Source organism: Haemaphysalis longicornis, unplaced genomic scaffold, assembly GCF_048455015.1.
Source record: "Haemaphysalis longicornis isolate Haplotype H1 unplaced genomic scaffold, Haemaphysalis longicornis Haplotype H1 scaffold_6, whole genome shotgun sequence".
Classification (NCBI taxonomy): Eukaryota; Metazoa; Arthropoda; class Arachnida; order Ixodida; family Ixodidae; genus Haemaphysalis; species Haemaphysalis longicornis.
In genome coordinates this window covers 147,071,977-147,087,535 of record NW_027526407.1, presented here as the reverse complement: position 1 = coordinate 147,087,535, position 15,559 = coordinate 147,071,977, and the positions used below count along the sequence as shown (strand labels likewise).

General features: G+C 44.6%; 1 protein-coding gene across 1 annotated transcript in view; it reads left to right on the top strand.

The window, feature by feature from the left end:
* Nucleotides 1-1,875: 1,875 nt before the first annotated feature.
* The window catches only part of LOC144143292 (uncharacterized), a 29,042-nt gene continuing 15,358 nt past the window's right edge, over nucleotides 1,876-15,559 (top strand). Inside the window, exons 1-3 of the mRNA XM_077675064.1 lie at nucleotides 1,876-1,890; nucleotides 3,552-3,981; nucleotides 11,434-11,522. Coding sequence (XP_077531190.1) covers nucleotides 1,876-1,890; nucleotides 3,552-3,981; nucleotides 11,434-11,522 — 534 coding nt within the window. The remainder of the gene's footprint in view (nucleotides 1,891-3,551; nucleotides 3,982-11,433; nucleotides 11,523-15,559) is intronic.

The window sequence follows — 15,559 nt, the reverse complement described above, 5'->3', positions numbered from 1 at the left end:
GTTTCGTGCGCCGTACGGGCATGCACGACCGGCGAGTGTGCGGAGCGCTTCTGCGCGCAGAAAACGCTTCATTCTTTCAGCTCACTTGATTTCTTCTTAAAATCTAGCTATTCCGCTAAGCTGTCATCACAGCCAACAACGTTGATCGGCAAAACGAGCAAGAAGTTCGGGAAGCCCAGAGCGCTGTGGTCCCACAAATTTTCTAATTCCCTTATAATAATGGATCAGAGACTTGGGGTACCTCCGTATTTGTTTGAGCCCGTCGCTTCGCGTGTGAAGCACAGAGCAGCCGACGACACGGCCGGCCCCGCGACTACTCGTGAAGGCAATGTAGTAGCCACGGGCGCTCCGGTAGGAAATCTCTGGTATCTAGGAGTCGCTTTAGGGAATCACACAGCAGCATTACAGTTAAAAAATCAACGCGAAAGCAACCCTAGACAATCATGATTAATAAAGTGCAGATTACACGCCTGCTTAATTCGAAACTTTGCCCAGAAAACTGGGACACAGCGAAGTGGCGGCGCAAGTCACTGGCCGTCTTCCGAATATGACGCTACTTCCGGTCGCTGCCTCTCAGTTTCTCGATCTCCCGGCGATGCGGCAGGAAGCAGTGGGCGAGGCGTAGGGTCAACTTTAACGACGAATACCGCTGTCCCCAAGCTAAAGATGACCAAAAAAATTTTACAGGCACAAACTGACCAATGTAATATTTGTAAAAAGTAGAGTTTTGCCCGGTTTTAAAAGTGCTTCAGTAGCCATTTAAATCACTTGACTCTCAAAGCATGTACCTGGGTTTGAATGTTATGTACCTCGGTTTGAATATGGCCCTTCATCTTTTTTAGTTGCAGTAGTTTTTTGGGATTCTTTGTTGCCAACAATGGCAAGGATTTTTGCATCTTGGTACACATAATTATTTATAAGAAATTGCACCTTTTTACTGCTCTCTCCTTTTGGCAACTTAGCTCTTGCTGAATTCCTGGTCACAGCAGGTGTTTTTGCGACACAATAAAAAAAATTTTGAACCCTTCTCTACATGGTGCACCTCATATCCCATGTGTATGTTCAGTACAGAAATCTTGAATTAGTGCCTCTGCTCTCAGCATTTTTGCTTATCCATCACACCCTTTCATTTTTAATGTCAAAACAACCTGTGTGGAGTTTTCTCGGGTCGGCACTTTTCAGCACGATGGCCTCATATATTCAATGCTAGAAGTTATATTGCCAGTCTCCTTTATGGATTGCAAGAAAGTTTTCCAGCATTAAAGTTTTTTTTGTAACTTTGGTAAACTAGGGAATTGAATAGTTGTGTTTCACAAAGTATGTTTTGACTGTGTTTCTGTTTGCATCACTAAAGGCCCGGAAACGAAAGGTAGTGGCATTGGAGGACCGGGTTCTGCAGGGACTCAGGCAGGAGGCCAACGAAAAGGTACTGGTGCGCATTTATAAGGATGTTATGCTGCTTTGCTGGAGGTACTTCAGCGCACTAAGTGTTTGATGTTGCATGTGGTTTATTCTCTTTTGCAGAATATTGAAGTGAAATAGCCTTGCATTATCTTCAAGTGACATTGCTGATATCTTAGAGTGGTCATGAAGACAAAATGCCAGTTTGGTTCATAAGGAAGACTGCTTTGCCGTTGTGACAATAATACGAATTTTAGAGCAAACTTGAAACAAATAATGGGGATATGAAAGCAAACATGTGTATCAGTAAAAATTTTCTAGCAGCTTTCACGCAACTTTTCTATTATGCCACAAAATGTTGTTTGTGCTGCTAGTGCCCGCTCAACTAACCCTTCGCTAATGCACATGACCGGGCAATTGTAGTGAGGCCTCTAGTTTCGTTTTCGGTTCTAGTTAAAACTTTTCGGGGTTGGAATGGAGCTGGCTGAGGTACTGAAGCCTAGCTCTTTTACATTAAACAGTTTAATTTTTCTTCATGACCCCTTTAAATGGTTTTTTGTGACAGAGACAAAGGGATTTGTTTGCCGACACAAAAGAAGCCTCATACAAAAACAAAGTTCCTGCTTTGTCTCATCAGTTTTTACCAAAGTCATTGCTAGTTCAGCATTGCTGCCATGGAGGCCAGTGAATGGGAAAGCTTACTGGTCGAAACATGATTTTGAAACGTAAGAATAGCGCATGGATGAGACAAATGCATACCTGCCAACTCTCCCAAATTATCCGGAAGAAGCACAAGCTCTGTACACAAGGGGTCTTACACCATTTCAATTCAGGTTAGAGCAACTGCTTGAAGCGAGGCGTTGCCTGACAAAAAAACTGGGAAAAATAGAAGCGTTAACGCAGGTTAGTTCATTTTCCCGCCCCTGCACTTTTGAACCAACACATGCTTACCTAAAAAAAAAAACATGCTCAGGCTTTGAGGAAATTGTCCTAACAAATTCATGGTTTGATGATAACAACGTCCTCATTGAAAAAGGTGTTTACAATGCACGGAAGTAACCTTGAAAAAGGTGGCTGCTGTATTCTTCCTGCTACATTGCTGCGCCCCCTTTGCACTGAAAATAAAACCAACACTTCTTTACCAGTGTTCCTGCATTTGTTCAGTTGTGCGCACAAAAGCTGTGCTTGCTGTTCTGCCTAGTGCATTGCCCTTGGGCGAAACAAAAACGATAAAGAGACACCAGAACAGCTGGCAACCTCTGTGATTGAACGCTATTTTCATATTTTACATGAATCACTTCCAGTCGTGAATTCGTTGAGCTAAGCTGTCGATATTGCTACTCAACAGTTGTTATCATTGTATTAGTTTTGGTAGCTTCTGTGAGCACTAAAAAAAAAAGCAAAATTCGAGAAACTAATAAAGATACCCCCAAAACCTTCTCAGCACTGATCCAGTGCAGTTATAACAGGAACAAAATAGAAAACGGGTCAGGTAGCAGTGTGTAATACTCAGCAAACTAAGCACACATAAACAGGTAAATTTTGATCATAATGTCGCTATCAGCAGGAAGTTACAGAAAGTTGCGATGGCTCAAAAAATAAAATCTCCGCAGTGCACAAGAATCAAAAAGGAGGCGACATTAATGGGCATGGTTGTCAGCGAAATTTTCTCTTACTTCCCCTGCTTGAAATGTCTAACAAGATTACAGGACACGCAAAGAGGTGTCTGATAAATTGATTGATTGTTGGGTTTAACGCGCCGACGCAACGCAGGCGATTAGGCGCGCCGTAGTGGAGGGCTCCGGATTAATTTTGACCACCTGGGGATCTTTAACGTGCGCCGAAATCCCGTAAACACGGGCGTTTTTGCTTTTCGCCTCCATCAGAAAAGCGGCCGCCACGGCCGGGAATCGAACCTGCAACCTTGTGCTCAGCAGCGCAACGCCTTAGCCACTGAGCCACCGCGGCGGGTGGTGTCTGATAAATAGCCTCATTGTGATCAAACCTGTTCTGGAGGGAAAATTCGAGGTATGGCCGTCCATCTGTGGTTTTGTGGAAAGCACCTTTGAAAATCGGGACTTCCGTGTTTTGAAGAAGGCATGATAGGGCTGGCTATGTATTGGCCATTTAAAGCCTTTGCTTGCTTCCAGAGTACCCGGGAGCAGGAAAATGACCCTGAGGCTGCAGCAACCACGGCTGAGGCCCGAGCTGTGGTAGGCAAAGCCTACAGCACCGCAGCCAAGACCACAACACAAGCCGACGCCAGGGTTGCGGAGGCTGAGCCCAGGGCCGCTGAGGCGGAGGCCAGGGCCGCTGAGGCGGAGGCCAGGGCTGCCGCCGAGGCCATGGCCGGTGACACCGAGGCCAGGCCCGGTGACGCCGAGGCCAGGGTCGCTGAAGCCGAGGCCAGGGCCATTGATTCCGAAGCCATGGCAGCAGAAGCCGATGCCAAGGCTGTTGGCATGGAAGACTCGCGCTTGGAGATTTTGGAAGCACGGGTTGAGGCCGCTGAGAGCAGGTCTTTCGAAGCAGAATCGAAAGCCCTGTTTGCAGTGGATTCTCTGTACCCACTTCTAGAAGGTATGAATCAAAAATTGTCACCTCTAGCAACACCTTCTGTTGAGCATTTTCTGTCGCGTTAGCTGATAATGGCTTCTGACGGCCATTTTCCTGTTGCTCTCTCTTTTTCCCTGCCTCACCTGCTAGCCTTCCCGCATGCTCCCAGCCTAAATAGTGTCCACCTGCCAAGCAGGCAGCTTCACAGAAAGTATGTAACAATTTACAACGCTTGTCCACCATTTTCCATTCACCTCCATGTTTGGAGCCTCTAAGATACCTACTTTGGTCTATCACCCATAGTGTGGCATGCTGCCTTCAGGCATGTCTCAGGTGTCCCTAGTTAGTGCTCACATTCGAAAAGGAGCAGTAGGGCTTTACAGCCTAGTTCAGTTCTGCTATCTATTGGCTTCTGTTAGCAGTTTTGTTTGGTTCAGATGCGGCTCACATGCCCTGTGTGCCTGTGCCATACGGTGTTGTAAGCCCGTTTTGTGTCGAGATAACCGTTGCTGCCTTAATTGTTTATTTAAACAGTGGCCTGTCAGGTGAATGTAAACCTCGAAACGGCAGCATGGTCACCTGTAGCTACAGGACTTGTAGATGTAGAATGCTCACTTCAAACTAGCCGGTGTCTTGGTTTTCCTTTTAGCATATGGGGGCACAGTCAAGCAAACTTGTGATAGGAGGAAATAGCTAACTTTCTGTGCCTGTTGACTGCATTCTTCTGATTGCCCACCATTTTTTACACATAAAGGACAACTACTGGGTTTTACACTTAGGGCAGCTGTCTTATGGCCCATGGTGCACTTCACCTTTCAAAAAGTCTCAACCAGCACTGACAAAACCTTTGAAGGAAAACTAGTCCTTTACACACTAGCATATAGCTCTAGGCCCTGTTTTTCGTTCAAAAGATAGCTGCGGTTTGACATCAATGCCAGCTGTTTTTTGAAAACAATCAGGCTATGTGGCTGAGTTATACCCGTGCCACACGTACATGAAAATGATATTCAGTGTTGAAGGCCTTAAAGTACCGAATGACATTATTTGGGCAGATCGTGCTGCATGCAAAAATGCAAAGTATTCGACATGATAATGGTAATGATCAACCAAGAATGCACCAATATTTTAGAAGCTTTTAAAGTAGAGAAAAACATTTACAAGCGTTAAAATTGTTTTTTGTAATAAAAAATGTTATGAGAAATAGTGTTTTCAAAAAAATGGTGTGAGCCGTTTCTAAAAGTCGCTTCAGCAACTGTGGTTGCCTGCCAACGGTAGCCAAATCCGAAAAATTCAAAACGACGACTAACACGATCTTTTGCCTTTTGCTGCTATTTTAGGGAACTTTATCCTTATGAGAACTTCGCCACCAAAAGTGCACAAAGAAGCGTGTTATTTCGAAGTTAAACCCTTTGAGGGTTGAATTTTTTTGCCAAATGCGACTCCCTCAGGGTCGATTTTTTTTACTGCTGATTTAAATTCTTCGGGTGAACGTATTTCGAGAAAAAATTATCGTAATTTTTTTAGGGTGACCATAGTGAAGTGACAAAAAATCGTTTGTGTCGTTACATATATGTGGTTTATTCATGAGTAACACAAGAAAAATTCTAAATAAAAGCAACAAGCTGGCACCTTTTGAGGGAATCAAAATCAGATAGACATCAGTTTAGCGGGCGCAAAAAGCGGGAAGCACCAGGAGGACGATACCGAAACCAGCCGCTGCGCGTGGGGCCGGATGCTGGAGCAATAGATGGCGCACCGCCCCTAAAATAAAAATAAAAAGGAGAAAAGAGCCTCATCAGTTTCGCAGGTGACCTTGGTCTGTGGCAGGCGCAAGAAGCGAGAGGTGCCCGGTGGGCGACACCCAGCGTGCCCCCTTGTTAGCGGATGCGCAAACAATAGCCGGCGCGCAACTGCGGTAACTCATGAAAAATGAAAAGAAGAGCCATCGGTGCAAGAAAAAAATTTGACGTATTTCCGAAGTGTGGCAGCACATGCCAAGCAAGAGAAGTTGGCGAAAAAGACACGCTTTTTAAAGATACAAGTAATGCCGTATATGTGCGTCATTGACCGTTTTGAAAGTGTTTGCCGATGCCATACATGTACGCCCGTGACCCTCAAAGGGTTAACTACATTTCTGTGACAACTCTCTGGTGCTGAGAGTTTTGTTTGTTTCATTTGATGCCCATCGTGTTCGAGAGTAGGCAGATTTAAGTCATTCATGAAGGCGAATGAGTTGTGCCCCTTAGCGAAAAGATGCCGTATTTTTAATGTATTTTGAATGCATTTAATACATATATTAACTTTGTATTTATTCCGCATTATTTTGTCCACATTCGAAATGCATTTCGAATACATTTACAATGTATTTAAAATGTACCTCAAAAATACATAAGCAGTGCATGAAAAATATATATTTAATGCATTTGAAATGCATTAAAAATGCTCAGAAAATGTAATTTTAAATATGTGCAAAATGTATTAGTAATGCATTTTAAATGCACAATAAATACTGCTTCAAATATACTCAAAATGTGTTACTAGTGTATACTAAATAAAACCTAAATACATTGAGAGATGCCATGGCAATGTGTCTTAGTGGGAATTGTTACCGTTCAACTAGAAACTATCATATTGTAGTTTCAAAAAACGTTTAATAGGCACTAGGCTAAAGATATACTCCATTGTGAAAATGTAAACCGGCCATGTTCGGAATGCGGGCCAGCAAATGACTGAAAAGAACAGCACGTATGCGCACAAATTGGCAGTTTGAAAGTTGTTTATTGTACACCTCAGTCGAGTGGCCAATTTCGCCATTACTATGCAGCAGGAATGAATGCCGTTCAGCCACCTCGGCAGCCAGCGCAGATGAAGCGTTGTGCATCAGAGTCTTCGTATTTCGGATTCTCCACGCGGGAAATTTCACCAGCACCTGCAGTGAAAAGAAAATGGGAAAATATTAGTGATACACTTTTTTTAGAGGCAAATAAATGTCAAATAAATCAGGCCTTTTCTCTAGCCGTGCCAACGTACCTCGCGAGCAAGAATTTTTTAGTTTCCCCTTCAGAGAAAAAAAAGCCCTCCGTGAGAACAATGCCCCTTTGAAGGACGTAAGACAATTTATGTAATGGTAAGCATAGTTTATATTGTCATGGGGCATCGGATCTTCAACTCCATTTTTAAGAACGAATGGTGGAAGGGGGGGAGGCTTATGTTTGGACATTGTCTAGGGATAAAAATTAGCGAAAATTAGGAAAAAAAAAAGACAGAGCTAAGATAACAACGTTACCAAACATGCAAGAGAGTTCTTAAAGTTATGCTACTTCTCTTACTTAGGCTATTCTAGTTCACTCTACTTAGGCGCTTGAGTTAACTTGAAATGGTGGCAATTCTATTTTTAAACTAACTTGGACAAAACTGGTCTGTGACCTCACAGGACGCTAATAAAATAAAATAAGCAGTAATCTTATTAACTACAATTATTGTTATGTGTTGCATATTTCAGCGTCACCTTCTTCGGAGATTAGGTTCTAAAAAATAGTGCGCAGCGAAACAATTTAAAAATGCATGGGCAGGATTGCAGTAGAAAGCTTAAATAAATGTCATTAGATTGGCGTGTGCACTCAACAATGCTTTCAAAGGAACGGCAAAGCAAGGTTATTTCGAAAAACAAGAAAAATTTCACGCCGTCCTTAAAATAACAAGCTCTCATATTGTAGGCACCTCACCGAAGCGATTAAAATAAGCAACGCCAGAAAACGTGTATTTGTGCTTGCACACACATATAATTTTTTTGCTCTCCGCCGCACATCACCGGCAGGTAATTTTATACTTTTTGCTGTACACAGACAACGTCATCATTTATATAGGGAGCAACGCGGAAAATAATTGTAAATGCTCGCGTCTTTAACATACAAAAAAGAGATAAACACCTGTTAGCGTCAGGGACCATCAAGTAAAAAGTATTTCCTTCATAAATACTCGTGACACCTATAAAAAACTCGTTTGAGTACACCCTTTAGACGCAAATGGGCAATTGCCGCTTCTAAACACACACAACCGCCAAGCAGCCCACGCTGTTTTCGGTGCCTTTGGGCACATTTTTGAAATTCTCAAGTGGCGTGGTCCAGCGGTAGCGCGTCGGGCTCCGCGTGTCTGTCACTCGACCACGAGCGCGCCGAAGGGTCTCTCGGAAAGCGCACACGTGTTCGTGAATGCGCTACGAAATGAATACAGCAAGGAGGAAAAAAGTTGCTAGGAAACACAAAAGAGGAAGGGTCCAACGTCCTGACGTTTCGCGAAGTTTTGGGGGAGCAATCCAAGGAACAAAAGAGACGAACCCGCCCGGGGAACCCGTTCCGAGAACCGAGGGGTCTCTTGCGGGGGAACTGGTTGCCTGCCTCGAAGTCCCCCTCCCCACCCGCATTCCTTCTCCTTCCTTCCTTTGCTGGTTCTTCGTTATGGGTGGCGGTAGGAACAGAAACTGATTGTAACTTAGCGGCTACTCTCACACAGTTTGTCTTAGATGGACAAATCATTTGTAGTCCCTGGGCATGAAGCACTTTCGCTACTGCCACTTGCACCGAAGATTGCGTGGGTCGCTTTTAACACTTTTGGTCACTTCGAAACAGACGGCATAAACTCTTTCATGGCTTTAGTTGACAGAATGGCGACATGCGACCGACAAAAATCGCGGAGGCTGCTCGGATTCTCGTAGGCCCGGCAATGCGCATCAGTCGGATGCATGTATGCCCCAAACTGGGTTATTTCCCCGTACGGTGGCTGCTGTGAACATGCGCAGCTGTGAGCAGCTGCTGCGAACAGAAAACAAAAGAAAGCTGCGTCCCTGGATACACTTCGCAAATTTCTCAAGCGCGTAAACATGGACGGCGGACTTTCTGTGAACAGGCTGTGCTAAAAACGTTCCTGGCTGTTATGTGTTTAATGCAAGTTTTAGTCCTCAATAAGTCAAGAAAGGAATAACTCGATCTACAAGGAAACTCGTAGCAACAGTCCCCCGTCCACTCAGCAGGTCCCGAGCTAAAAATTGGGCGCAAAAAGGAAAGCACTAAAATCCATTTTTTTACGTCTTCTTGCTGTCGTTGATTTGTGAGTACATTCCCTTGCACGGCGTAGTTACGGTAGGAAATCTTGCTCGCAGGTGGAGGTAAGCTTAACAACCACGTGCGGATTTTATAAAGGGCATTAGCACTCTTCGATTGCAAGGCAAACGTACGTCAATTAATTGTAGTGTGACACCGTACACGCAAATAGCCGGTATATCGTGCTTACCTTGGCTAGACGGCCAACGCCACTCCAACGCGCCGTCCAAGCAGAGACTGCGTCCACCCGACGACCGCGCGTTGAGGAGTCCGAAAATACCACAGGACAGGCAAAAGAGACGCAGCGAAGGCAGACAAAACGTGAAAGAGGGGTGCGCCGCTCAACTCGCGCCGCAGGTGCCGGGCACAGAGAAGGAGGTAGTGAGCGACAGTGAGAGGCGCCGAGCTGCTCGCCCTCGCAAGCATAGCCAGGGTTGTCCATCTAAGGCGAATATTTTTCAGAAAAAGAAAATTTTCCAAGCCTCCAGAGCGATACCGTCGTAGCAACGCTGGCAAAGTGGAAATGTTTTCGTGCAACTCATTGAATTTGATGTTTTTGCTTTGCCGATTGCGTTGGAACACCGCCGCTTACATATTTGTACACCGAGTTTCTCTCTAATACGCAGAGTTATGTAGACAGCGCAGTAAGTGAAAGTATCTCTCTCAGTTTCTTTTATTATAAGGAAACATCGAGGAGAAATTCTCAGTACGTTTATTCATTTGAGATGTATTTTATCCGGCACTTCAGATATGCTTTACGTGAATCTTACAATTCAGCAACTGAAGCAGCGCCTGCCATGTACTCGAAATGTATTTCGGCAAAGCTTTATGAATAAATTTAAAGTGTATTTTCAATAAGTATGTTTAATGCATTGAGAGTGTATTTCTACCATGTTCATTCCACAAACGTAAAAGGCATTTGAAATATATTTCGAATATATTCGGAGTATATTTCCATGCTTCAGCACACTTTTAAAGTATACTCAGAGTGCTCTTGTAAATGTAGTTAGGTAAGTGTATTTTTATAATATTTACAGTGCATTTACACCATGATCGTTTGGCGGGAAGAAATACATTTTCAATATATTCTGAATGCCTTAAGTGCACATTCGTGAGGTTCAGTGCCTTTTTAATGTATTTGGAGGGTACTTAAAAGCACTGTATTTTTCCCGCATTTTTAATAATGTATTTTCAATATTTACTAAAAATTGAGAAAATGCAATTTTTAATGCACTTAAAATACATTTACAAATACAAAGCATATTTGAAATGCACTTCAAGCGTACTCGTACGTATTTCAAACGTATTACTTTTCGCTAAGGGGCGTAACTCCTTAAACCGAAAATGGCATTAGATTTTTGCGTGTAGCAGTGAGTTAATGGCATTAAAACTTAAAGGGACCCTGCAACACTCTGATCAGTGCAAGTAAACCTGCGCAACGTTTAGATTACACTGCCAGGAATACCTAAGCCAAATATACACGTGCACGTGAAGCAGTGAGTGCGCAAATCGCTGTGAAAGACGTGGAAGAACCACCCGCACTCTCTTCAGTTCTTGCACCCTTCAGGCCATGCCCCCCTGGCATGGCCTGAGCGACGTCATAGAGGCCATGGCTGCCCGATCGGCTGTCACTGGTCAACTTCGCGGCTAATTTCTCCCATTTCCGCCGTCGTCATCGCTGTGTACGAATCTCTTCTATGTCTGAACCTGTAGGCACAGTTCTGCCGTTTCTCTTGTGTTTTGAGTGTTCGCGGAGTTTGAGTGACGAGCTGAATACTTCCTTTTCAACGGGACCACTCGACTACAAACGTTTATTGCATCAAAAACGCCCTACCAGCCCGAGCGCGCGCTTGCGAGCGGGCACCAATGTCTGCTTTTTTGTGGCACCAGACCGGAAATAGGCGCCTCCACGCTGCGGAGAAAAGGAGAAAACTCCCCGGCCTGTGATATATCGAAGGCTGCGAAGAGATCGCCGCGAGCCGCCCCCCTCTCCGGGAGAGAGCGCGGAGCTTTTGTTGCTTTGTCCCTGGTCTAGTTGGGAGGGAACGATTATGCGCGATTTCTCATTGCGCGTAGTTTCGGTGATAGTGAACGGATTTTCATAATTCTTGCGGGAGGAGATTGCTGGGACAATAGACTTTACCCCAAAATACATTGCTAGCAGTCGATTGTAACTGTTCTAGGGCCCCTTTAAGGCATTAGGCACTTAATGTCATTTTTCGTGTACGTTTGGCATGGGTATTACCTTAAACATGCAGTGTGTGCTGCAGAGTTCTTGCACTAACCACCTCTCAGAAAAAATTACCTGTCCACTGCAGCTATGCACCTGTTATATACACACATCTGTATGTACTTGTTCTCTCTCTCTGCTTTTTAGGGATGCCTGCGCTGTTTGCGGACATAAAATCGTGCATGGTGAATCGGCCTCTGGGAGAGAATGTCGCAGCTGGGAGTGGTGGCGCATGTGTAAGACTGGACACCAAATCTGTGATACTAGACCAGGCATATTTTCTCTTAACAGAAACAAATTTACAGTGCGTGGGATAGTTTAAAAAAAAAGTCCTGGGATGCTTAATTATAACCAAGTTCGACAGCTAAAGAAAGTTGGAAGAGACTGATGTTTATGCATAAATGTCTGAAAGGGCCAGGAACAGAAAATTTATTTGCTTTAGCTTAATTTTATCTGTTTGAACAACATTTCAGGAACATGAATGGGGAATATTTTATCAACTCATTGCTTTAAATTTTAATCAGTGTCTTTCAAATACTTATTTTGAGGTGCATCTCAACAGACCTTGGACACTATCAGTTGGCAGCAGAACATTCGAGAGTTACACGCCCTTTGTGTGGGTGTGCTTTGTACAGCTGTTAACCATGTAATTCAAAAATAACGTCCTTTATCAGTTGCCATTGACAGTTTTTGTCCATGTGCCCGGCGCTGCGACTGCTTTGATTATTTTGGCAACAATTGTAACAGAACTCTACCTTGCACATAGTTTTCTTGCTGGATCTTGCATTCTTTTGCTGAATTTTTTCAAAATTTTACCTCTGTTGTGCAAGATGGCATCAAGCCACTCGAAAAAGAAAAAAAAACTTTTTTGTGTGTGATTATAACTTGTGGGAGCCACAGAAGTGCACAGGAGTAAAAAATAGAGTGCATGTGAAAAAAATTGGCTCCAGTCCATGCTGTGAAGGTGGTTGGAAAGCAATGCTTTAAACGACACCCACAGCAATTGCCCATGTGACGTCACTTGAATTCACACATGTGGCTCTACAAAGAGTGAAACGAGAGATTCTGCCAGCCGTTACCTGGAATTCGAGGGTGCACCATCCGAGCACAGCAGCAGCGTAGGCCACGGCCGGGCTGGAGCGGTGAACGCTGCCGCTGCTGTAGCCCAGCCGTGAGTCGGCAGAATGGAGGAGCGTCTTTCGAAGGTTTAGACAGCAGAACCTAGCCATCCTGATGTGCTAGCTCGGGGCAACACCACCGCGTGACACAAGCGCGAACACGAAAACAATACGACATGTGAGCTTAGGGATTCCCATTTATACCGATTTAAACTAGTTACTTCAGTAAGTTTGAGAATTGCGAGAAAGCTCAGGGAACTTTTATAATCACTATTTATCAGAACCAGTTGCTACTTTCGCCTTTTGTAATACTCTAAAAAACACAACTGAATTGGTATTCACCTTTTTAAAAAACGGAGTGCCATTCGTGCAAGCAGTGCGCAAAAGGTAGTTGTTTAGCGGCCAGATGTCTGTATGTGGTCTCCACATCTCCTTTTCACGCCCTGCAAACCAATCCTTAACGTATCCTTGCCATGTGAGCACTTAATTCTATCGGGTCCGGGTTACCCAGTAGGTGCTGTCGAACAAGTTAATCAAGCTGTGCAAAGGAAGCGCGCAATTGACGCGAAGCACACCAGAACAGGCCAAAAACAACCGTCACTAAAACAGCCGATGAAACCGTCCCTGCAATGCGCCCACCGGTGCAAGCAGGCAGCTGTGTGCGGGGAACGGTGGGTGATGAGGCCCTATTGCTGCGCCATCGGGGAGGGAAAACTGCCCTCCCATCATCATCCGCGTTAGGAGTTTGTTGTCCTCCACGCCACGAATGAATCGTTGGCTAATAGAGGTAGAAAGCTTTGCTTTAAAATGCAGCTTAAAAACTGGTTTGTATGTGCAGTCCAGAATTCTGGTCTACCTTTCAAAAATTTCAATTCACCTAGTGCTTTAACTGACAACTTAATGTTGAATGGAAGCCATAGATGAGGATATTGAAGTGACTAAGGCGCTAACAGAATTATTCATTGCAAGTAAGCAATCGAATTACATATAAGTGGTTTTAGGATGCGCAGTGTCACTGTTCCTTGCTTGATAATATTGTGCTTGGTGAACGAAAAATGAGTTGACCTTAACTTCCGAACACTAGAAGTTCCTTCAATATATGTGTTTATATAATAAACAACCCTTTTAATGTTTGAACGGGGAAGCAAACAACTAAACTCGCGCACACAAAAGCTAGCTGGAAATGTAGACGGCCGCATGCTTTGCTTTCGATGTACCAGTTAAAGACAAAGGAAACAGGTTTTATTGTTGGCCGATACTGTCTTGTTGAGACTTGTGGCTGGACCCGCTGTGGTGGCTCCGTGGCTAAGGCGTGCTGCTGAGCACGAGGACGCAGGTTCGATTCGCGGCCGCGGCGGCCGCTTTTCTGATGGAGGTGAAAAGCAAAAACGCCCATGTGTACGAGATTTCGGCGCATGTTAAAGATTCCCTGCAGGTGGTCAAACTTAATCCGGAGCCCTCAACTACGACGCGCCTCATTGCCTTGCGTTGCATCGGCGCGTTAAACCCCACAATCATTCTTCAATCAATTAAAAACGCATGTAAAATGTTTCACTATGTTACTTTGACCCCCCCCCCCCCCATCAGATCTCCCTAATGACATCCCGGCGAACCTGGCAGGTATGCATGCCCTTATGAAAATTTCTATGTCCATTCAAAAGACAGTCTGCGTCCCGAAGGAAACAGACTGCGTGCGTCCTGTCTGTTTCCTCTGTGTTGGAACTTCGCCACCGACTTTCTGCGTCCTCCAAGTGTCCCGTGTGTTTCCGTCCACCATGCGTCCAGTCTATCTCCCAAAGGCAACACAGACACCATACGGCCTTTGTGTGTCCCCTGTATGTCTCGAAGGCAACAGACCGCATTTGTCCCTTGTGTGTCCCCTGTATTGAAATTTCGCCACCGACTTTCTGCGTCCTCCAAGAATCCTTTATGTTTCCGTCCTCTACGTATCCCACAAGATTCCACCTTTTGAGTGCCCTTTGCATGCTGTCAAATAAGAGTGTCCAACAGCCAGCTGCATGTGGAAAATGTCAGCCAGCTCCACAGTCACTGTTTCATGCTGCAGTTTCTGTAGGAGCAAGCTGACGAAAATCACATGAATCACATATGACCCTTGCAAACCTGACTATTTTATTCAGGTTGGATCCATACGTGCTGCTGCCGCCTGCCACACCAGGTGTCTCCTCATCTTTACCCCTCACAGGACGGGATAGGCGCTGCCACACTTGAACCTGAAATGACAAACGCATTGATCGCATATGAAGGGGTTTAAACAAACACGGCGCAAACATTTGCTGGTTATGCTTATAAATATAAATGAGTGTTCCCATACAAAACTGAACCAAGTATCCTGAAAGAGAAGGTACAACTTCTAGGTTGCAAAATTAGCCACAAAATTTAGACCACATAAATTAACTAATGAGTTAGGAACATCAAATATGACATACTGTTACATAGGCAACACAACCCAGAACTAAGTACTGTCTCCTCATGGCCTCCTCATGACGGGCATTTATACAGCCTCGCAAGAACATTTGAGAAATGAGATTATTGCAGCAGCACTGTGGGAACAAAGCAATATGGGGGGGGGGGGCAGGGAGGGCAACATAACATTGCATGAACATGCTAAGACAAGCATTGATCAGTCGTCATCATGAGTAGTTGCTTGTGTCTACGCGTTCTTTGGAACCTATAAAGGCAGCCGTTTTATTGTGCATTTCGTTTACGAGACAGCACTTGCATTGTCTAGTTTGTTTGTCTGTGCTTGCTGACAAAAAGCAAAATGTACATCACCATGAACTGACCAACCTCCAGGTTGGCTCCTCACTTTTTATATTTCCTTGTGTCGATGGGTAGCAGACACAGGAACAGAAATAAAAAACAACCCTAGAAAACCGTGGTGGATAGCACACTTGCACCCATAATTGCACGCGTGCCACGTGGCCACTCATCCCAACAGATGTACAGCGCACGGAGTGACCCCCAAGCAGCGAAATCTGGCCGTGGTCCCTCTGTACTTTGAAAATACAAGCTACTAGAAAGATTTGACAGATAGCACAAACAGTGCAGGTGCGCCAACTTTGCACCATGGCACGAATTTTTCAACGCACAACAGAAAACGCACCGGTATGTGAGTGACACCGTGGAGGAGAAAT